The sequence below is a fragment of the Neolamprologus brichardi genome, chromosome 23 (assembly GCF_056152115.1).
Source record: "Neolamprologus brichardi isolate AB-2024 chromosome 23, ASM5615211v1, whole genome shotgun sequence".
NCBI lineage: Eukaryota > Metazoa > Chordata > Actinopteri > Cichliformes > Cichlidae > Neolamprologus > Neolamprologus brichardi.
Window position 1 is genome coordinate 41731326 of NC_142125.1, and position 22274 is coordinate 41753599.

Here is a 22274-nt window from a genome sequence, read left to right on the forward strand (position 1 = left end):
GAAACTATGGATTCATTTTCCCGTTCACTTCCGTACGTTAGTGTATAAATGAATGTTAGACTGGGCTCCATGGAAACACTTGGACTGGTCTCAGCTGCCTTCTTTCTGTAGTCATTCCAACAGAGTCCTTTCTCTTCTCCAGCTTCTGTTTGAAATCCTCTCACAGAGCCTGAATCCTGCTTTGCTGTCATGTTTGGGCCTGTGTTCGGCTGCTCTGTGTTCCTCTGCTTTAACACACACCTCACCACAGCAGCTGTGTGGGTCGTCTCTGTAGCAGCCAGATCAGCTTCTGATACATGAACATTATCACAACTCCTAACTTCACCTTTATTAGCTTTGACATTCATGTCTTTCTTTTCTCTCTCTCTGTTTCCACACAAGCTCAAAGTCTCTGCAGCCTGTTTTTATCTGCTACCATCAGATCTTCAACAGCCTCATTCACATCCCTCACACACTCTACAGCCTCATCAGCACTGACTTCATCTTCACTGACTGATGGAGCACAACATGAACCTGTGAACCTGAAAAGCTGTCCTGTCAAACATCTCCCAGTCACCACTCCACTTCTGTCAGCCTTTAAATTAACCCTGCTCAAGTCTGTTACTTCTATTTGCAGCCAAGAGGAAAACTTTTGTTCAGTCGTTTGGAAAGACACAACATTTCTAAAAGCACTCAAACTTCTTCACATGTGTCTTCAGACACATCCTGAACATTTAGGAACTAAAGAAAGTTTCAAAGATCAGAAATATAGAAAAATAACAACAGCTGCAGTCAGTGAACTCACCTCAGAGTCTCCAGTCGACAGTTTGGACTCTCCAGTCCAGCACACAGAAGCTTCACTGCTGAATCCTGCAGCTTGTTCTCACTCATGTCCAGCTCTGTCAGATGGGAGGGGATGGACTTCAGAGCCGAGGCCACAACTTCACAGTGAGCCCCTGAGAGTCGACACTGAGTCAGTCTGTGATCATAGAAAATATAAAATGTGTTATTATAAAAGCAGAAAGTCTGCATTATAAACACAGACTGAATGTATATGAAGACAAAACAGAGTGAGGTCATAATCTGATGAACATCTGTTCTTCACATCTGTGCTTCAGCTCCTCTTACTGTGTTTGACATGACACAACGATTGAGTCTCTCTCAGACCTGCAGACTTTTAATGAGAATCTTTGTTTGTCCCTAATCTGCAGATGAAAGTGATGAGATTTGGACTGTTTCCTGTTTTGAATCTGACTCCAGGTCATTTTGAATGAGCTCAGCTCAGTGAAGATTTCCAGCTGGAAAGATGATCTCTGTTTGCTACCTGCTGTCAGGTACGACTGTTCAAGTCCACAGGCAGGAAAAATCTGCTGACTGTCACCTAACGGAGCAGAAATCTCATCACTGGACAGTAATGATGAATGAACTCAGAGCTGCTGATGTCACTTCTGATTTCAGGGGAACTAAACACAGAAATGATTGGCTCATTTTAGCTTTCTGAGCCATTAGTCTGCAGGTTTATCACTAGTTGGCAGAAACAGATTTGTATTAATGTTCAGCGCTTCAGTGTTTATGACTCCAGATCCAGGTGACAGCAAGTCAAAATGATGTTACCTGTCTGTGTCCAGCAGCAGCCTTTGAATATTGTTATAAACTCACATGGATCAGTTTGTCTTTGATTGGTTTGTAAAGTTCAAATTCATTTATATTCATCAACTCTAAATGAAAAATGTTTTTCTTCTCCTATGTTTATTATTAGAGTAACAAATTCCTGTTGTTGAGAGTTTCAGTGTAAAACCACTCGGACCTGTGCATCACTGCACACTGTGAAAGTATTACTGCAGTTTAATCTATAATCCTAATCAGTGTGTTTACTGGACTGTAGTCAGACCTCCGTTATACCAAAGGAAACACTGAACGTCTTCAAAGTCACAATAAATTTATAATAAATGCTAATAAATACTGGCGTGTTAGAAAAGATGCTTCCAGCGTGTTTGTCTTTGATAGGGTTTATTCTGTTCCTCTACAGTCTGACCACTTGGGGGCGCTTTTGTCTCTTTTGCTCTGAGCCTTGGGTTTATTCAAACTGATTTTAATAAACTATTTTCTGCAAGTTGAAGCTTCATCTCCATCTCCAGTGGTTGTTGCATATTTTATGACTATATTAGTAACAGTCAGACAGTTTAGAGTAAATTAGATCTTCAGGTTTGATTTTTGACACAACATAAATCGTGAGCCGGTGTCAGAGGAAGTGACAGCCTCCACCGAGGACCGGGGGGAGTGGGAGGACTGGGGGACCAGGCCAACAAAAAGGTGATCACTGATACAGGTCAGCAAACATTTGCTCATTTGGTGTCTTAGAGCAGACTCTGCCCAGCTTTGTCGTCCATGGTTGCTCTTTCAAAGAAATCTAGTTACATATTATTTTACTTAATGATCTACTGACACCACTGACTATGCAGGACAACCCCACGTCTGGAGCCAGTGCACATGTGCAGTTCAATTCCTGGGCAGGTTCTGAAGATGGCCGAGCTGTCGAGGACAAAGTTACTAATGTGAAGCTAATGTGGTTAATCAATGTCAGGGGTTGCTGAGTGGAGGCGAGGAAGAAGGAACCCAAACGCAGGACTCGCAGGTAGGTGAAGCCGGGTGATTTATTGTCGATGGAGTGAACACACAGAACAGAGGTAGGAAACGGCTGGCTGGCTGGACGACTGACTGAATGAATGAAGGACGGACTGAATGGCTGGCTGACTGAACACAGGCGGAAACAACAACATAACATCAATGACACGACAAAGAACTGGTGAAACCGAGGAACTTAAATACACAGGTTGAATGATGACACTGATTGGAAACAGGTGAGTACAGGGCTGAACATAATCTGACTAATGACACGAGAGACAAGCTGACATGGGGAAAAAACAGGAAGTGAAAACATTGATGTGGGAAAACTGAAAACACTGGGTCACCGACCCAGGAACCCTGACAATCAAGATCTTCATAACTATGTGGAGCACAGTGCACACACCCCTACATGTTCTATAAGCCAATAGGAGGACGTCCTGTTTTTGGCACACAAAAGTTTCTCAGGTTTTGATTACAAAACAAGCAACAGGCCAAAATTATTTATAGATTTAGACACAATAATAGATTCCTCCCAAATCTGAGGAACTCTGAAGCTCAGGCATTAATAATTAATAACATTTTTCAAAGCTTATCATTTGGACACAAATTACCCTCCTTGGGATTATGAGGTCCTCACAAAAATGAATATTCGCTGTCACAGTCTGTAAATGTATCCAAGTCACAGCAAGCATTTTGAAATAAGTCCTAATCAGTCCAAGAAAAACAGTCTTGAAGGGTCTGGATGGACTCGCTGACCACACCAGAACCAGAACCAGCACTGAGGTTTAGTTTTCTTTAAGACAGATTTCATGATGGGAACCAAATAAAACACATTTCAGTCAAACATGCCACAGAGAGCTCTACAGAAAGATTTATTAGGTTCCTTGATGGAGCCATAACAAACGTCAGTGAGCGACCTCCCAACTGCACATTGTTTCAAATGACAAAATAAACTGGGAGCGTCTGGTGTGACGTTACTGTGGTCTGAGTGGTGACTTCCACATTCGCCCTCAGTTGAACGTACACATCAGTGACAAGGATCAGTGGAAACTCTGTTGGTAAGTAAAAAGGATGCAGGGAGGCGGATCGAAGTTCAACCTCAGCGGTGATTCCCTCACCACCACTTTATCACCAGCTCATTATTTTAAAGACAGAGACCCTCACACTGGGCTTCACTAGTTACTGCTGGGTCTCTGTTATACAGAAGGCCCATACCACATTAAGGAAAAAATAATGTCCTTAATTTCAACATTAAAGGTGAAAATGACTTTGAGAATAAAGAAGAAATGTGGAGATTTGCTGTTTCAGGACAAAGTGCCACAGCTGCTGTACTCTCTGAGTCAGTGAAACTTCAGCCGTGGTGTTAGCTAAAGAAGGGAAATGATTCGTGTTACACATCCATGTGTTATATAAACACAGTGTGATGAAAAGTATAAAGATGCTGAAAGGATGGTGCAGAAAGCTGAAAAACACAAATCTGGAAGATTTGTACAAAATCAAATGTCTTGTAATGGACGGATGCGAGGTTATCGATGGTTCCACCTTCGTACAATAAAGAGGATGGATGCTGCAAAACTGGATGATGAAATATTGGTTCAGCACTTTGTTTGAAAGCGCTTTAGAAATAAAGTTATTATCATAAGACGGTGGATCACTTTGTTTCACTAACTCATCTAAACAAAGCGTTTTGTAGAGGGGACAGCAAACCTGGCAGTTTGTCTTGAAACAACAAATCTCCACATTTCAACTTTTTTCTCCAAATACAATTTTGACTTTAACCTCGACTTTATCTTAAAATGATCGGGAATATTTTTCTTACTGTGGTCCTAAAACTCGGCCTTAGTCCGTTTCCATCGGAGCAATAAGGTCGGCTTTCTTGTGCTCCATGGTAAACCTGTTCACCGTGGAGAAATCACACTGAAGAACTCGGCAAGTAAGGCCGCCGTGAGCTCCACATCTCCAGCTTCGGGTCCCAAAAGAATAAAAGTGACTCGACTATATTGGAGAACCTGAAGATCTCCACAGAGTTCTCACTAAGTGGCAAGTCAGCATCCAGGTGAGGAGGATGGCTGTGAAACCAAAACGAGCCAGAATGACTCAACAATCCACTTTAAGAAAAACAAACACACAAATCAATCTGGCCCACTCACTGCTGCTACACGTCACCAACCACCAAAGATGATGATGATGATGCTGGCATCAAGTAATCAAAGCTCAGCTTCTTGTCTGGTGATGATTTCTGATCATTTCTATGATGATCGTACCAAATAATGCAGATACGACGTGATCACGCCCAACAGTCTGCCAACGGGCACAGACTGACCTCTTCCTGCTGTGAGTCGTCCCTGTCAGAGCCTCGTCCTTGTGACTTGGTGATGCTGTGGTGTGTTCGTGACCTCACACGCTGTTTGTGTGACTTTTGTTGTAAAGGGGCGGAGTCACGAGTGGTGACGGTTTAAAAATAATGACCTGCAGTGACCTTTGACTCTAATTTTGGATGTATGCTGGCACACTGCCGTCCATCTCAGCTCTTTAGTACAGAGGAAAGAAAAACGAAAGAACTGGAGCACATATGCTGATGGTGATGATGTCACAGATAATGTGATTGTTCACACGTTCAATAATTAGTTGGAAAAATAAAGAAAGTGCAATCAGAGCCCAGATAAAGACAATAACATCAGACAGAAAGAGCAGTGATCAGAAGCACAAACAGAGGCTGCTTTGGACCATCTTCACTGTTTCACACAGTTTCACTTTACTACAAACACTTTGTAAAGTCTCACTTCAGTCTTCTCTCCTAAGGAGCAATGCTAACAGACCAACAGCAGCACAGACATGAGCAACAGTCTCATTACTGCCTGCTGCACCGTGTTAACACGACCGAGCGGAAACAGCACACAGATAAAACATGTCAGACTAAAAACTCAGCGTAAGACTAAAAACCGATGACATGGTGAAAAACTCACAGTTACACACCCACATACATGTGAAGGTGCACTCTCCTACCAAGGTCTCTGCCAGAATAATACAAACGTAGTGTTCTGATAAAAACAAAACATTTAAAAGCATGAAAACAACTCTTCACTGTGAACACAAAATAAATCAGAATTTATTACTGTGTGACTGAGTAACTAAACTATCACTAATTGATAATATTAATGATCACATCTGGACTCACCGAGCCTTTCTGAAGTTCCTCACAGCTGCAATCAGTCGACGTCGTCCCTCTGCTGATGTTTTGTACTTCTGCAGGTCAAACTCATCCAGAACCTCCTCTGACATCTGCAGCATGAAGGCCAGAGCTGAGCAGTGGATCTCAGAGAGTTCCTTCTCTGATTTGTTCTCTGACTTTAGGAACTCTTGGATCTCCTGATGTACTGAGAGGTCGTTCATCTCCATCAGACAGTGGAAGATGTTGATGATTCTGTCAGGAGAAGATTTTGTCTTCCTTTCTTTTAGATTCTTGATGACTCTCTGGATGGTTTCTGGACTGTTCTCTGTCTGACCCAGCAGACCTCCTAAGAGTCTCTGGTTGGACTCCAGACAGAGGCCATGAAGGAAGCGAACAAACAGGTCCAGACGACCATTTTTACTCCTGAAGGATTTTATTAGTGTTTCCATCAAAAAATTGTCCAGAGATGACTCCTTGTATTTTTTTCCCAGGAAGTTCTTCAGCACCTCTGACTTCCTGTTGGTGAAACAGTGGAACATGTAGACAGCAGCCAGAAACTCCTGGATGCTCAGATGAACAAAGCAGTAGACTGGTTTCTGGAAGATCACACACTCTCTTTTGAAGATCTCTGTACAAACTCCTGAGTACACCGAGGCCTCTGTCACATCCAGACCACACTGCTCCAGGTCTTCTTGGTAGAACATGATGTTTCCTTTCTCCAGATGTTCAAACGCCAGCCTCCCCAGCTTCAGAAGAAGTTCCCTGTCAGCCTCCGTCAGCTCCTGTGGACTCGTCTCATGTCCCTCGTGGTACTTGTTCTTCTTCCTCTTTGTCTGAACCAGCAGGAAGTGTGAGTACATGTCAGTCAGGGTCTTGGGCAGCTCTCCTCTCTGTTCTGTAGTCAACATGTGCTCCAGAACTGTAGCAGTGATCCAGCAGAAGACTGGGATTCTACACATGATGTGGAGGCTCCTGGATGTCTTCATGTGGGAGATGATTCTGCTGGACAGCTCTTCATCTCTGAATCTCCTCCTGAAGTACTCCTCCTTCTGGGCGTCAGTGAAGCCTCGTACTTCTGTTAGCCTGTCAACACATGTAGGAGGGATCTGATTGGCTGCTGCAGGTCGGGAAGTTATCCAGACGAGAGCCGAGGGAAGCAGATTCCCCTGGATGAGGTTTGTCAGCAGCTGGCTGACTGATGACTTCTGTGTGACATCAGACAGCAGCTTCCTGTTGGTGAAATCCAATGAAAGTCTGCTTTCATCCAGGCCGTCAAAGATGAACAAAAGCTGAGAGACAGCCAGCTTCTCTGCTGTGACCTTCTGTAGTGTTGGATGGAAAACATGGAGCAGCTCCAGAAGACTGTACTGCTCATCTCTGATCAGGTTCAGCTCCCTGAATGAAAGCAGAACCACCACACTGACATGTTGGTTCTCCAAGCCCTCTGCCCAGTCCAGAGTGAACTTCTGCACTGAGAAGGTTTTTCCAACACCAGCCACGCCGTTGGTCAGAACCACTCTGATGGGTCTCTGTTGGTCAGGTAAGGCTTTAAAGATGTCCTGGCACCTGATTGGAGCGTCATGGAGGGCGTCCATCTTGGAAGCTGTCTCCAGCTGCCTCACCTCATGTTGGGTATGAACCTCTTCACTCTGTCCCTCTGTGATGTAGAGCTCAGTGTAGATCCTGTTGAGGAGGGTTCTACTTCCTGTTTCATCACTTCCTTCAGTCACACGTTCACATCTCCTCCTCAGACTGATCTTATGTTCATCTAAAACCTCCTGCAGACCAACATCTGCTGAAAGAAAGAAAAACAGAAAGAAAACTCTTCAATGTCTGAACAACAACAAGAAGTCCAGTTTTCAGAAATGAGTCCATCAGCAGACAGATGTTCAGTCTTACTTTGTACACAGCTGCTCTGACTGGCTGTCTGCAGTCCAGCTCTGCTTCTGGATCTTTCTCCACACTGGGGACAGGACCAGTCTCCTGATGAAGCAGACTGGTCCCAGTATGAGGAGATGCACTGTCTGCAGAACCAGTGTCCACAGCTGGTAGAGACTGGATCCTTCAGGACGTCCTGACACAAAGCACAGCAGGACAGCTGCTCCTCCTCACAGACACCACTCCTCTTCCTCTTCCTCCCTCTGTGAACACATTTCTTTATCACTAAAATCATTGACTGTCAGTGACAAACATCCAGATTTGATGACACTGTGCAGAAGCTCTGATGGTCACAGAGAAAAGTCAAAGTGGAGAAACTTGTGTTTGAGTTCAGAATCCAAGTTTCCTTTGCTGTTCCTGTCTTATTAAACACAGAGTGATCAGCCTACAAACTCCACAGTAAAAGCCTTCATCACACAGCTGATTATGTCCTTCACTGGATGTACTGGAAGTTTGGGATCCATCACTTTGAACTGACCTTTGACCTCCTCTAAAAACTGTGGTGGAGCAGCGGTGTCACATTCAGAGCTTTCAGCTTTATTTTGAAAGAGTTCAGTCATCAGGAAGTGAACTTCTGGGTTCTGATTTTCTTTCTATTATTTTACAGAAGTGAAGAAGAAGAACTAAAAGCTTTGAAATGATTTTGAAACTTTGAACTTTGAAAAAATACAAACAGAGAGGAGCTTCTATCCTCAGACCATCCAAGTCCTAAATCAGAACATGCTCCCCTCATAGCATCACCATCAGGGTTTAAACAGGACCTTACATCATGTTCTTGTCTCACTGTCATATTTCAGATCATGTCTGATTCATTATGACGTCACACGCTGCTACACTGATCCTGCTGCTTCATTACTGCTGATATTACTCTGCTCACTCTGTTCAGTTACTCTGTTTACATCACTTTGCTCATTTGCTTTGTTCTGCTTGCACTGCTCTGTCAGTACATGCTGTGCTAATGTGGCACAAAGCACTTTAACATTACATCTGCACAATGTTTCATTATTTCATTTAATGATTGTTTCTAATGTTTTGTCCAGTCACAGGAGCAGCTCAGCACATTTCACTGTGTTGTACGTGTATGACGATGCCTGTGACAAATAAACAGCCTCGGACTCTTCAATCTTCTGCATTTCTTTGGAGATCAGCTCAGTGGCCTGTTGAGACCATCTTTCTATTTCTGATGACTCAGTTCAGATTATTATCCTGATACTTTCTTTTAAAATGTGATGAAATCATTTATCTGATGTTCTGACACAAATACACCAAAACAATCCCAAACAGCATAAACCACCACGTTACACACAGTGTCATAAAAATACAGGCAACTACAAATAAAAACACTTTTAAAATATAAACTAAAATTACAAAGTGGTCACAGAATTTCAAACACCCGTAAATGAGTCAGCAGCTCTCTTACATGGTCAGCTGAGCTCCATGATTGAAGAACATTGTTGCTGCAGGTTCATCACTGAAGTTTGGAAGAAGTTCTTTGGACCAGTCACTCCTCACAGACACACAGCTGGATGCTGGAGACTGTGACCTCTGACCCCTGCAAACACAAACACATCACATTCATATGACATGAATTACTGATTAATCTCTGTTTAAAATCTTTTAAGCAGCTGCAAACACACAAACTGGATAATGTGATGGTTTCTGTCAGTAATAGTTGTCTCAGATTAGAGTACAGACGGCTGCAGAGACGTTCACAGCAACAGAGAAGAAATCATTACCTTGGATTGCATTACTACTACGATTAATACTAGCATTATCGTACCCGGACCACCATTAGGAATCATTTATGATGTCACTGGTAGAACACATTTATAGAAACAACCTTTGAACTCTGAGTCAGCAGCTCTCTTACATGGTCAGCTGAGCTCCATGATTGAAGAACGTTGTTGCTGCAGGTTCATCACTGAAGTCTGGAGGAAGTATTCCTTTGGACCAGTCACTCCTCACAGACACACAGCTGGATGCTGGAGACTGTGACCTCTGACCTCTGCAAACACAAACATCAATAACTGATCAGTTCTCTCTGACAGCCATATGATCAGCTGATCCCTCTGTGATATTGTGTCTGCTTCATAACGCTGACAGGTCAGCCAATCATCAGCCAGTTTTTCTGTCACTGAATGAACTCAGTTTGTTCTCAGCTCTTCTCTCTGATTCTGCTGCACTGACTTCACTTAAACTTACAGAGTTCAGATCTTAGCAAGAAAACAAGTCAATAAAAATCAAACTCAGATCAAACAGTTTGAACCAATCACAGATCAATGATTCTGTCATGGTTCTGTTGAAATGACTAATAAAGTTAGTAGTGTTCTTACATTGTTGCTGCAGGTCCATGACTGTAAGGTGGAGGTGTTTGTGTAACCCCGTCACTCCTCACAGACACACAGCTGGATGCTGCAGATGCTGCTCCGTCCTCTTCCTCCATCTTCTTGATGTCAGGGTGGAGTTAGTCTGAGAGGTAAACACACACACTCAGAGGTGCTGTTGTACTGGAAGCATCACACTGACGGCTTTCTAATGTTGGAGCTTTGGCCTAAAGTCCAAACCAGTTATTTTAGAGGCTCAAAGTCTTTAAAAAAAACACCAAAACCATCACATTATTTAATAAGTACATGATCAGGTGGATGAAGGAACTCAGTGTGTTTGGGATCATCATCATGGTGAGGAGCCCACATGTTACAGCTCCTTTGGAGAGAAGCTGAGGATCACTGCAGGAAGTGAGCTCATGAAACCAAACTGCTGTTTGTGAGCAGGATGACTCTGTTATTGGACCTGCTCTGTGTTCTACATATGATCAATACTTCAAATATCTGTAAACATGTCATCTTATATTTGTTGCACTTGGTCACATCTGTCTTTAAAAATTGATTTTTAATGTCACTGAGAGTTCTTTTCTACCTTTATTGATTTATTTTGGAATAAATTAAATATAAAGGTGCCAAAAACTGCCTGCAGCTTCTGCTCTGTGACAGGAAACTACTGTCAGGCTCAAAATGACTTCAGATTATTCATCACAGAGTGTTTATAGATCACAGGACACGTTACAGTTTTACTGTCGATGTTTTAGTTTAAAAGAATGACGTGATAAGGTCTTACTGTGAATCTGCGCGCTCATTGGCTAATAACTTGAGACTGATAGGTGGTTATCCAATCAGCGTGCGGCCTCACACGGAAATAAAACTCTTAAAGTTTGTTTCTGAAGGGATTTTCAGATCAGACCTGATGTTTTTGCCTACAGCCTGTTTACCGATATAATCAATATCAGATATCAGAGCAACAGAAACCTCGGTGATCAGGACGCCGGGACTGAGAACAGGAAGTGGCTCAAACGTCGCACTTTCATAAAGTCAGCCTGAACTCCACTCACAGAGTTTCTGTCGCCATTTTAGTTTTAAAAGACGTCGTGATAAGGGCGGGTCTTACTGTGAACCTGCGCGCTCATTGGCTAATAACTTGAGATTGACAAGCCGTTATCCAATGAGCGCGCGGCTTCTCCCAACATAAAGTAGTTTCCTTTGAAAAACCAAAGTCTGATTATTTTTGCCTCCACTGACGGAGCCTGTTGTTCCCGCCACAGAGACACAGTAATGTCAGAGCGGTGTTAACACTCACCTGCCTCAGCACAGCTCTCACTCTCCTCCTGCTCTCTCAGCTAAACTCACTTCCTCTCTACTTACAGGAAACCAGAGGAGCCGACCGGCCTCACGTTTCACCCACAGACACGAACAGCGTGGAATTATTTTATGTCATAAGAAGAAACATATTCATGTTAACACTCACCTGCCTCAGCTCCACCTTCCTCCTCCTGCTGCTCTGAACGGAGGATCAACACTTTCACTTTCACTGCTCCTCCCTAAACACAGAGGATGCTGGGACTTGTAGTTTTTACCTTGTGTGATATTTATGGCTGTGACATTAAATCACAGCATGAAAACTTCCTGCAAATATTTCACAGGCGATAAAAGTTTCACATTAAAGGTGAAGTTATTTTTCTGTCTCATGTTCAATAAACAGTGAGCTGGGAAAACTGAAGAACAGACTTCAGACGTTCCCTGCAGAGTTTCTGCTGCTCGGTCGTCTGCATGTTGCTGAGACTGAGCTGATGATGAAGCTGTGATGGGTTTATGGCACGTTTGGTTCTGGAGAAGAGTTTTACTGTCGGTGCAGGTGAAATGATCAGAGGTTACAGCCTCTGGCACTGGTTAAAGTGGAGGCAGCGATCAGGACGGCTGAGCAGCAGAGGTCTCGAGGGTCCTAAAGTGTAAAAGCATCAGTGTTAGTAACACAAAGATCACAGAATGGGATCATCCACACAACACTAACATCTAAATCCACGGCAGGAACTCTTCCAGTGTCCTGAAAAATCTGTGTGCACGATGCTGAGATTAAAATCTGTCTGCTCATCTTAATGCAATATTGTGACGTTACAATTCTTTTCTGTAAAAAGCATTTTTATTTTTGTATATAAATAAATGTTGATGTTGTGCTATGGGATTGTGTGCTTCAATCAATTTTACTTATAATGTGCCAAATCACTGAACTCTCTCTCTCTCTCTCTCTCTCTCTCTCTCTCTCTCTCTCTCTCTCTCTCTCTCTCTCTCTCTCTCTCTCTCTCTCTCTCTCTCTCTCTCTCTCTCTCTCTCTCTCTCTCTCTCTCTCTCTCTCTCTCTCTCTCTCTCTCTCTCTCTCTCTCTCTCTCTCTCTCTTTTAAATAAATAATACGTTTGAGCTGTTTATGTTTTGGACTCTGACTGGCAATGGGAGGGCTGGCGGACTCATATTATGGAGAGGTGGAGGGTAGACACATACTACAGTGGTGATTGGCACAGACTTCAATGGACATTTAGGTGAAGGGAACAGAGGTTATGAGGTGTTGGGTAGGTGTGGTGTTTAGGAGAGAGATCTAGAAAGACAGATGTGGGGAAGATTTTCCAAGTGGAAATGGCCGTGGTGCACACATACTTCAAGAACAGGGATGAACTTGTAGAAATATATGAAAGTGGAGGAAGCTGCACACAGGGCAACTAAATATTATGCAGAAGGTGAAATCAAAAAGACAGGAGACAAGGAGGTGTCAGGGGAGAATGCAGCTATGCAGCATCAAATGGTAGTTTGAAGGATGAGTTTGGACATCAAGAAGAGGAAGTGAGTGAAGGCAGAGACATGCAGGAGTATAAACAGGCTCTGGGTAGTAGGGAAGACTTACCAGATGGCTGGGATAGTACAGCGTTATTGAGATAAACTGCCAAGAAGGGGTTTGACGTCTTCTCTGGACAGAAGAAAGGGAAAAAAGAAAAGTGATTTTGAAAGTATTTGAAGGAAGAGATTTACAAAGAAAAAGAAGTGTAGTTAGCGAAATGAAGAAAATAGACCAAGAAACTGGGAGGCTAGGCATGTAGCAGAAAGAGGTGACAAAGGAAAAGGCTCAGTGCAACGTATGTGAAGCTGGACCCCAAGGAAATGAGGGAATGAGACTTGCTAGGCAGAGAGTGAGTTTGAATGGATGTGCAGCAAAACCTAAAAGGAGCACCAAAAACAAAGATATATTCACATAACATAGATTGAAGGAAGCTGCAGGTGGCACAGCAGCTTTAATGTCTTCCAGACAGGAAGTTTTGGAAAGAAATATCATCATTTCCCAGATTTTACTATCTTAGTGTTCTGTAACAAAATCACTATTGTGCGCATGGTGTTAGAGATGATGATGATTACAAAAAACTTAATGTGCTAGTCGTGCTTTTCTTGAGGGATTTGTCCTTCCACCAGTTTTCATGTACGTCATTGGAATCATTTGTATTCACTGATTCTGGCACTTATTCCATCAAACCAAACTCCAAGTAAATACTTTCAGGTTTTTGGTTTTGTCAAACGAACTAATGTAAATAATGCCTGGCTGTGCACTACACCACGCAGTGGGAATTTGTCTTCTCCAGTTAAATTCAGGATTAACTTGCTTTATAACACAGACCTCAAAAGTAACCGTTATGACCCCAAACACAAGAACATGTGATCTACAGCACAGTGAGAACTGGCAACTCTTATCTGGAGGGGTCAGAGTGAATGAACTGGACACCTGTAGAAGCAGGATTTGATTTCCACTGATTTCCTTTCCGATCAGATACCAAGTAAAACTCAGGTATCGACGATACTGATCTGATACCAATACTCTGAACAAAAACGTGTTTTTTTTACTGTATCTTTTATTTTATCTCAAATTATAGCGTCATAATGATCACAGGACATCAGATTACTTGTTCTTATCACTTAATAATGCAGAATAATCATATAGAAATGAAAAACCTGAAGTTGTGGCTATTTGAGCACGTTGCCTGCAGCATTAAAGGACTCCGTGAGAGACGTCTGTCTCGCCCTGGCAGCACCTGTCCCTCTCCTCCTCTTCAGTTCGCCTCAACATACGCTCGTCATATTCTGTGATATGATTCACTCTGAGGTGTTTGACCAGGTCAGCGGTGTTACCACAACACCTCACATTCTTGCCACATGTATCGCAAACCACGTCTCAGCTGTTCGTGGAGGTAAAATACGTCTGCACATGACTCTGTTTACGCTCAGCCATTGTTGTGAGTGTGCACGCCAAGGGGCCGGACACGATGACGGGTATCGGAGGAATCGATATTTCAGTATCAATCCGCACATCACTAGTTGAGATACGTTTTAAAGTAGTCCAAAAAACAAATGCATATTTTCCCGAACCACTGTTCCTTGACTAAGGTGGATAACGTGATGAGGTCAAGGAAGGGTGTGACGGAGGTTTGATTGGAAAACTTGCAATTGTCGTCCATTAAAGTCTCACGTTGGCTTTTTCATCTTGAAAGCCCTCTCTGCTCGTGTCCAACCCGGGTGAACAATCACAGATGTGAGAAATGTAAACAAACCGTCCACAGAACGCTGATCAGGTTATTTTAAGCGCAAGAAAACAAAAACATTGCGCTCACCGTCGGCGTCACGGACGAGGCCTGGGGGTCCAGGCCCGTCCACAAAGGTCATTGTAACACAAATCATACGATTGCTAATGAAAATGTTATAAAGCTACATCGCAGATAAGTCTCTGCAGTAACAATCAAGGCCATGTTAGTTATTTGATGAATAGTATCTGTGCCACTCATGGCGCATGACTGAGGAGGACGTTGACCTCTGCAAGTCAGGAAAGTCTGCTACTCATTGGATAAATATGAGATTTTTTCAAAAACCAGCCAGCCATCATCTCGGGAGGCTGACTCCAAAGTACCATCTCACTTCAAACTTGCAAAACAAATCGAGTCGATGCGAGCGCACTGCTTGTTTCTAGTTAGTCTTTAAGGATGACAGCATTAGTCTGCTCCTTTGTATGAAATAAAGTGAGTCGAGTCCATGTGGTCTGGCACCCACCCAGATTTCTCTGCTAGTGATCCACGAGGACTCGACCTTGTTGCCAGTTCTCTTGTGTGGAAGCTTCAGGAAATGACAGCTTCACTCTGACGTGTGTGAGCTGTGTGAGGTCTGTGGTTAGAAGTTTACAGTGTTTGCTCTTTGTGTCGTCTGTAATATGCTCTATGGCTTTAAAAAAATGGCTTTTGTAGCTGAATTTGTCCATCTCTGACCTTCTGAGACTGTATTTTCAAACAGGGATGTTCTGACTTTTCTTCACCTTGTACTTCATTCTGCAAATGTTTTATACTCTATTAGAGTTATTACATTATTCTGTTATGCTATAAAATCAACCCCCATATAAGATCGTACTAAAGAAATACATTTAAAAAACCTTCCTGTGCAAATAACCCAAGTTATCTAGAAGAAATAAAAACCGCAAACCAAACTCAGGTGTTCGACCTGTTGAGCTCGGGAAACTAACTGGTTTCATTTTAGTGAGTGCTTTGTTAGATTCCTTCATTTGAACCAGATTAAGTTGATTAAAGTTGATGCATTGATGTGTTTGAAGTGTTTTGTTAATTGCGATGGATCTCCTGCTGTCTTTTTTCCTGATTATTAAAAGAGGATTTCTTTGAATTTCAAACATCCATTTCCTGTTTATCTGGTCCCGGGTCACAGGTGCAGCAGTCTAAGCAGAGAATCCCAGACCTCCCTAAACAACCACTTCCTCCAGCATATCCAGGACAATACTGAGGCATTCCCAGGCCTGCTGAGAGATATAACCTCTCTAGTGTGTCCTGGGTCTGCCCTGGAGACTCCTCCTCATGGGACACGCCCCAAACACCTCACCCAGGATATTTTTAATTAAAACATCACAAATAAGTCGTCAGGTCTGATGGTCACATTTGTGAGATTCAACCACCATAAACCAGAGATCACACAGGACACACTGTGTAACCCTCAGCTCAGGTGTGTTCAGGACATTTGCTTGGAAGAAGCCGTCTGTGGATAAATCCTGCTCTCCACCTCAGCTGTCAGGTTTATCCAGAGAACGGCCGTCCTGACTTCCAGCAGCCCCACAGTCCTCGTTTCTAATAAACTGGCATCACTGAAATGAACTGTCTGCCTCCCTGTTCAATAATCTGCTCTTTGCCAATTTCCCAGCAGAACCTTCCACTCATATCAGCATTTTTCTGTGATTCTCACATTAACTAAACAGAAAAAGCTGAAGCCAACCTCAGAGTTCCCCGTAGTGAGGAAGAGTTTCCTCTGAGCCACAGCTGAGTTTGATGCGTCCACAAAGGAAGACTGACGGGAGGACAGACTCTGGGAGAAAGGCAGATATTAAAAGATATGAATACAAAGTACGGTGCAACAAACAGCAGATTATGAAGAGCGGTTAGACCTTCATGTGTCAGTCATTGAAATGTGATCAAAGTTACCTGTTTGACATCCTGATAGAAGAAAATCAGCTTCTTGGATCCGTTTGCAGCAAAGAATTCATGGATCAGACTGAACTGGAAGAATCAGACATTAATGACTCAAAGGTTCAACTCTGAGGAAGGATCACGTCTCTGAACTTACTCTGTCATCAGAGACCATGGCGTCTTCCACCGCCGCCTCCTCCAGGCTGCCGGCGTCTGCCAGCCTGCTCATCAGGTATTTATGTCGGGCATCCAGAGCTGCCCGCCGTTCCTCCTTCACGGCTCTCGCCTGTTTGGCTGCTTCTCTCCTCGCCTCATTGGACAGCAGCATCGTCCTTTTACCAGACACCTGGAGAAACATCAGCTCAGTCTACAGACGCAGAGACCAGTGAGAGCTTGGCCCAAACATCTGCAGGTTTCTGAGGACCACGTTTGACCCTGACTGGAGGCATCGATTCTGAGTGTGACTGCCTAAACTGAGCTACTGTCCCCCCTCCACTGAGACGTTCTCCTGTGATGTGTCATGGGGGGAAGTGTTCCTCACGGTTGGACTCGTGAGAAGTTCAGTCAGTTTATTCAAACTTTAAAAAGACGCATTTTCAGTCTCTGGATTTCAGCAGAAACAAATGTGAACACAGCACTTTTTGATTGAGTATAAAAGGATGAAAGAGTCAGTGATTAGTAACATTGTTGCTGACTGATGCTGTTGTAGAGCTGTCTTTGGATCCTCACGTTCCTGGAAGCCTTCCCTGGATTGCTCATATATCATTAACTTGTTTGTGTTCAGTAGAATCAGGTGTTGTGGATGCAGGTCGTAGCTGTGTGAGGCCTGTACAGTCAGCGCTGTGTGAGCGCTGTGTAACGTTAGCTTAGACTTATTTCTGTTGTTATCATCCTTCAGGTTAATGTTGTTTTCATTATGCATCACAGGAAGTGTGGGTGGCTGTTAGCCTCACAGCTCATGGAGAGTTGCTGCTGCTCTGCCTCCTTTTTGATGTTTCTGCTCTTTGTGGCTTTGTGTTACTTTGTGTCGTGTCTGAAACAAAGTGAGTCCATGTTACTAACTGTAGTCGGCTCTCTGTCTCATGCACAGCTGACTGTTGTCTGAATGAAAGTATTTTTATACTTTGTGTAATCTGTTGGGTCTTTGAGCCCTTTTTAAACAGCATATGAGCCATATGTGTGTGTGTGTATGAAAGGTTGTTTGTAAGACAGAAAATTGTTGCTTATTCTAGAGCTGCTGCTGTGCCTGATTGGTCAACTCGCTCTAAACTGAAGGTTGACTTGATTATTTTGGTTTTTTACATTTTGTCAATAAACCAACTTCTTTATGATTTGAACGGCGTCTCTGACGTGTCACAGGCCTGTCAGCTTTCTTGGTGATTGGTATAGTTTTGAGCTTCATGCTCTGGCTGTTGTTGGGTTTTCCTCTTTCATATTAAAGCTTTTGTCCTACATTTGGCTCTAAAGTCTAATTCTAATCCCAGCACTGTGTCTGGGTGTGTGATGGTTGTTTTCCCTGCTCTTTCTCATGAAACAGTCACAACATTCTCAGTCCAACTTTCACTCTTTGCTGCGTTTGCTGCAGCTGCAGTGAACATGGTGCCGTTTGCCTTTAAGAAAGTTGTGCACAAAGGCTTTTTCTCTAGCAGACAGCTGTGTGGCTAAAAGTCAGATCACCTCCTCCCATCATTTTTTACCACCTCAGTCACACTGGACTGAAACAAGAGTGAAACTAGGAAGAATCAGAGTTTGTCCAGTGACTGCACTGATTTTCTTCATATTCACAAACTGATTCTAAGTAGTTGCATCAGCCAGCTAATCACCCGGACACTGAGCGTCCAACACGCTCCCTGAAGGGAAACGATTACATCCTCCAAACAATCACAATCTGTCTCTGAATGACTGGAATTGTTCTCTGATTTGTGAATAACTGGAATTTATCAATGCAGACACGTTGAAACATGATGAAGTCAGTCTGAGTCGCATCTCTTTGGCTAACTTAACTCAAGTGGTTGCCGACTATTCTGGTTATATTCCCATATAACAGCAGGGTTGCTGAGCACCTCTGTCACTCTGCACTTATGTTCCCAGTTCTCTTTTGTGGAGGAATTTTCCAGGAATTCCTGGGACCAGCTTTCCATGAGAGACCCGATCAGGAGCGACTGTCCTGGACACTCCCAGCATCACAGGGACTCACAAACCCGTCTACCACAGTGAGAAGACTGATCGTCACAGGCCCACATGTAGCTTTACATCACACGTGTGCACTTCCTGTGGTCACTGCTGGAACTCTAGACTCACCGAGGGGCCAGTGGTTGGTGAGGCAGCAGCAGCTGAAGTCATGTGACTAATGGCTCTCAGGTTCTGTCCTCCTATTCGCCGGTGTCCTTCACCTGTCACACCTGGTCAAGAAAGAGTGAGAATGTTCAGAGCTTTAATGGAAAAGAATATTATTACATATAAAAGGCCTCTAACAAGTATTGTAGTGTTCATCAGGATGAAGTCCATCATGAACACTTCAGAGTGGTTCAGACAGTCGGTGGTTTCATCCACAGACCCTCCAGTCTGCATATCAAAGTATCCTGAGGAATGACAGTGAACCCGAGTTCCCCTCATTACATTCATGTGTGTGACTGTGAGGAAAAGGTGATTGTATGAACGTGTGTGAGCGAGTGAATGAGGCTTGTATCAGAGTGGAGATAATGTCAGCGGCACAAGCTGGACGCTGCAGGTGTCACATGTGAATCTGTGCATCAGTGTCTGCACCTTTGTGGAGGTGAAGCTCAGGAGGTTTGGATTTGTTCAAAGCTCTGTCTGCTCCATCTTTCTTTCCCTCAGGCCTCTCCAGATCAGGAAGGAGGTCCTGTTCTCCTTCTCCCTCCTGGATTTCTGGATCCAGGGAAGGATCAAAGTCTCTCAGCCCAGCATCAGAGCTTCTGGCTGGGGGAGGACTGGAAGTTTCAGCTGGAGGCTGAGAGCCTGGATCTGCCATCTGAGTCACAATTCAAATATTCTCAGTAATCTCAAAAAGCAACAGAAAGCTGCCATTTTCATGACCAGTGGCTTATCCAGCAGTTTGATTCATGTCAGCAGCATTTAGTTTGTAACTGCACAGCAAATTCAAAAGTGTTAAATGTTTTGGTGTTAGTAGTCTTAGAGTTAATTTTACTCTAAGTAGAGTCACATTCTTTTAATGTAACTCTGAGGTGTAAAATGATAGTAGTTAAAATCGAGTGTTAAAAATGAGTGTTACTATTTCAAATCTGGAGGTGTTACAATGGAAACATTAACTCTTGACCTCTTAACTCTGAACTCCTACAGGGGCTATGACACTAATAGAGTAAATTCACAGACTCCGCCCCCAGCACGGCTCCAATCGAAGCTGAAGTGAAGCCGTTTCAGAACATTTTGCTCTACATATTTGAGTTGTTTGCCATGCTTGGTAAGTCATGTTTTCAAAGACTGTTTCAATTATTGTTATTAGCTTTTACTTCTGTGGCTCTTTGGAGTTGAGACAAAGCTGTGTGAAAGGCATTAGCCATGTTGCTCGGTGATAGCATAATATTCTGTTTTAGCTAGCTGAAAGGTATTGTTTGCGGGCAAATACCACAGCCTTGAAAAAAAGCTTGCATGTGAATTTTCAGTCAAATTTCTTGGTCAAATACACTTAAAACAATGTCTAGAATGTGAAATGTTGGTATAATGGTGCTACTTGAAGCCTGAAAACGATCTCCCATAAAAAACGAGCAAACAGCAGTAGCAGACGTCCTGACTGGGTTCTACGTTAGCACTTAGATTCCTCCAGAGTTTTGTGCACAGGGTTTAGGTAAAAATGAAAAAGGTTGAGGTTTTACATTTAGTTCAGTATTACCTGTTGTCTGTGTCCTTGTCTTTTGGGAAAATACTTTACACAAGTAATGGCTCAAAAAGGATTTCTTTTTTTTTTACTGTGCTGCAATTGATTTGTGCCATTAATTAGTGTCAACTAATTTTTATTCACTCTCCACATAGGATATGCTTGTGAAGATGGAATATGGGGGAGAGCAGAAGTGCGTTGAAGTTCCACAAAGTGATGAATGAAGGACATGCATATTGTATTTTGTATTTATTGAAATAAGTGATGAGAATGCTGTTATTTGCATTTACCAGCTCACCTATGTCAGACCTTTTGATAAACGAAATTCTAATGAAAGTGAGAACATGTACACTGTCACATCTTTCAGAAAATGTTTTGAAATTGTGGTGCACAGTTAAGAATAAATGTTTTTCAAAAATCATTGCATCTTTTTAGTGAATGTTTATTTCCAAAAGAAATTTCTAGAAGTTCAGAACGGGAAAATTCCCGCTTTTTAGAATTAATTAGAAGATAACTCTTACGTAGTTAAACTAAAATACTCTTTGAGAGTTAATATATAAACTCTTAACACCAAGTGTTAAATTATCAACTCCAGAGAGATTTGGTGTTTAACACTAAATCAGAGTTAACATACCAACTCTCCAAAAAGAGTTAAATTAACACTCTCTGGTGTGGACCCATATAGACACTTTAAAAGTGTTGAAATCAAATCTGACAGTGTTAATTTGGACATGCTGGATTTGCTGTGTGCTGACTCACCTCTGGCTGTATCCTGCTCTCAGGGTCACAGTGGACACTGTACCTTTGACCGAAGCTGCAAAGACAGTCAGCAGGGGTCTGGATGCATTCAGCACCACGTCCTTGTTGGGCAGACACCTTCAGTGACAGGACAGTTTATTATGCTGCTAACGTTAATAAGTCTGTTCACCTGTAGAGCTCATTTAAACACATCAGCTGTAGAACATCATGTGTCATGGCGTGTCCAAATTCACAGGCTGCATCCTCCTGAGGACCCGGCCTTCAAGGTCTACGTGGGCCGGGTCCTCCAAAGGTCGGGTAGGCGGGAAGTGAGCGGCTGTGACGGTCTGGCCTTCAGATCCGCGTCACCGCTGTCTCGGTGGAGTTTAATAAACTCAGCCGTCTGCTCCTTGCTATCTAAAATATAACAGGACACTGGAGTAAACTCTCGACCGTCTCACACTTCTGTTTAATCAGTTTTCTGTTTGACGTTTATTCAGCTGTGTGAAAACTGTAACTTCAGCCAAACCAAACAAACAACACTGAAAAAAGCCAATCGATAACATTTTTACGTTATCTAAGAGACTTATATATCATGTTTAAACCTGAATAGCCAAAGGCCGTGGGGGTCCAAAAACGATGTGCCGGGAGTCCGCTGTTCTCGCCGGCTCTAATGACCCTCGACCTCCCGGTCAGCTATCAAGATGGTGGGTAACAGACGTCTCCAAAAACGTCAGAGCATTTTTGCAAATATGTGATATCTTGACAAACCGAGCAGATATTTGAAGTTTACACTCCTACATTCTCAAACAGGAGCCCCAGCAGAGATGGATGGCTGGCACGGCTCTCCGGAGCCCCCAGTCAGAGCAGATGCAGGGCCAGCAGGTGTGGAGACCCCTGGCTGAGGCAGCTGAAGCTGTGGGTGGCAGTCAGCCAGCTCAGGATGCCTTTTGGGCTGCAGCAGCATAAAATCCTCAGCAGGCTGGGTAAGCTTGCGTGAGCTCTCTGTGGAGGCTGTTGCAGCTGAGATGGCTCACCCGAGCAGTGCAAACTTAGTTACCTTCAAGGCTCCAGAGTCAGCTGAGGTCAGCAGCTCAGCCTCTGGGGAGGCCCTGGGGAGGTTACAATCCCTGGAACAGCCAGGTCT

At 43.3% G+C, this 22274-nt stretch overlaps 2 protein-coding genes across 3 annotated transcripts in view; both read right to left on the minus strand.

Annotated features, from left to right (window-relative positions):
* The window catches only part of LOC148096494 (NACHT, LRR and PYD domains-containing protein 12-like), a 33929-nt gene extending 22350 nt beyond the window's left edge, over positions 1-11579 (minus strand). For both annotated transcript variants that reach the window (XM_087835651.1, XM_087835652.1), the window contains exons 1-7: positions 11348-11579; positions 10051-10186; positions 9588-9722; positions 9138-9269; positions 7679-7920; positions 5786-7574; positions 785-958 (exon numbers count right to left, since the gene is read on the minus strand). In XM_087835651.1, the coding sequence (XP_087691777.1) occupies positions 785-958; positions 5786-7574; positions 7679-7920; positions 9138-9269; positions 9588-9722; positions 10051-10160 (2582 nt within the window). In that variant the 5' untranslated portion in view covers positions 10161-10186; positions 11348-11579. The remainder of the gene's footprint in view (positions 1-784; positions 959-5785; positions 7575-7678; positions 7921-9137; positions 9270-9587; positions 9723-10050; positions 10187-11347) is intronic.
* Positions 11580-16288: 4709 nt separating this feature from the next.
* LOC148096495 (uncharacterized) lies at positions 16289-19525 on the minus strand. Its single transcript, XM_087835648.1, has 5 exons — positions 19300-19525; positions 18835-18935; positions 16691-16879; positions 16549-16623; positions 16289-16432 (listed from the first exon to the last, which is right to left on the minus strand). The coding sequence occupies exons 1-5, from the start codon at positions 19523-19525 to the stop codon at positions 16289-16291; spliced, it is 735 nt and encodes a 244-aa protein (XP_087691774.1).
* Between the last annotated feature and the right edge of the window lie 2749 nt (positions 19526-22274).

Coding starts and splice junctions, on each gene's coding strand:
- LOC148096495 (XM_087835648.1), bottom strand. CDS start 19,525: ATGGCAGATCCAGGCTCTCAGCCTCCAGCTGAAACTTCCAGTCCTCCC. Junction 18,936..19,299: donor TGAGCTTCACCTCCACAAAG/GTGCAGACACTG, acceptor TTTCTTGACCAG/GTGTGACAGGTGAAGGACAC. Junction 16,880..18,834: donor CACCAACCACTGGCCCCTCG/GTGAGTCTAGAG, acceptor ATGTTTCTCCAG/GTGTCTGGTAAAAGGACGAT.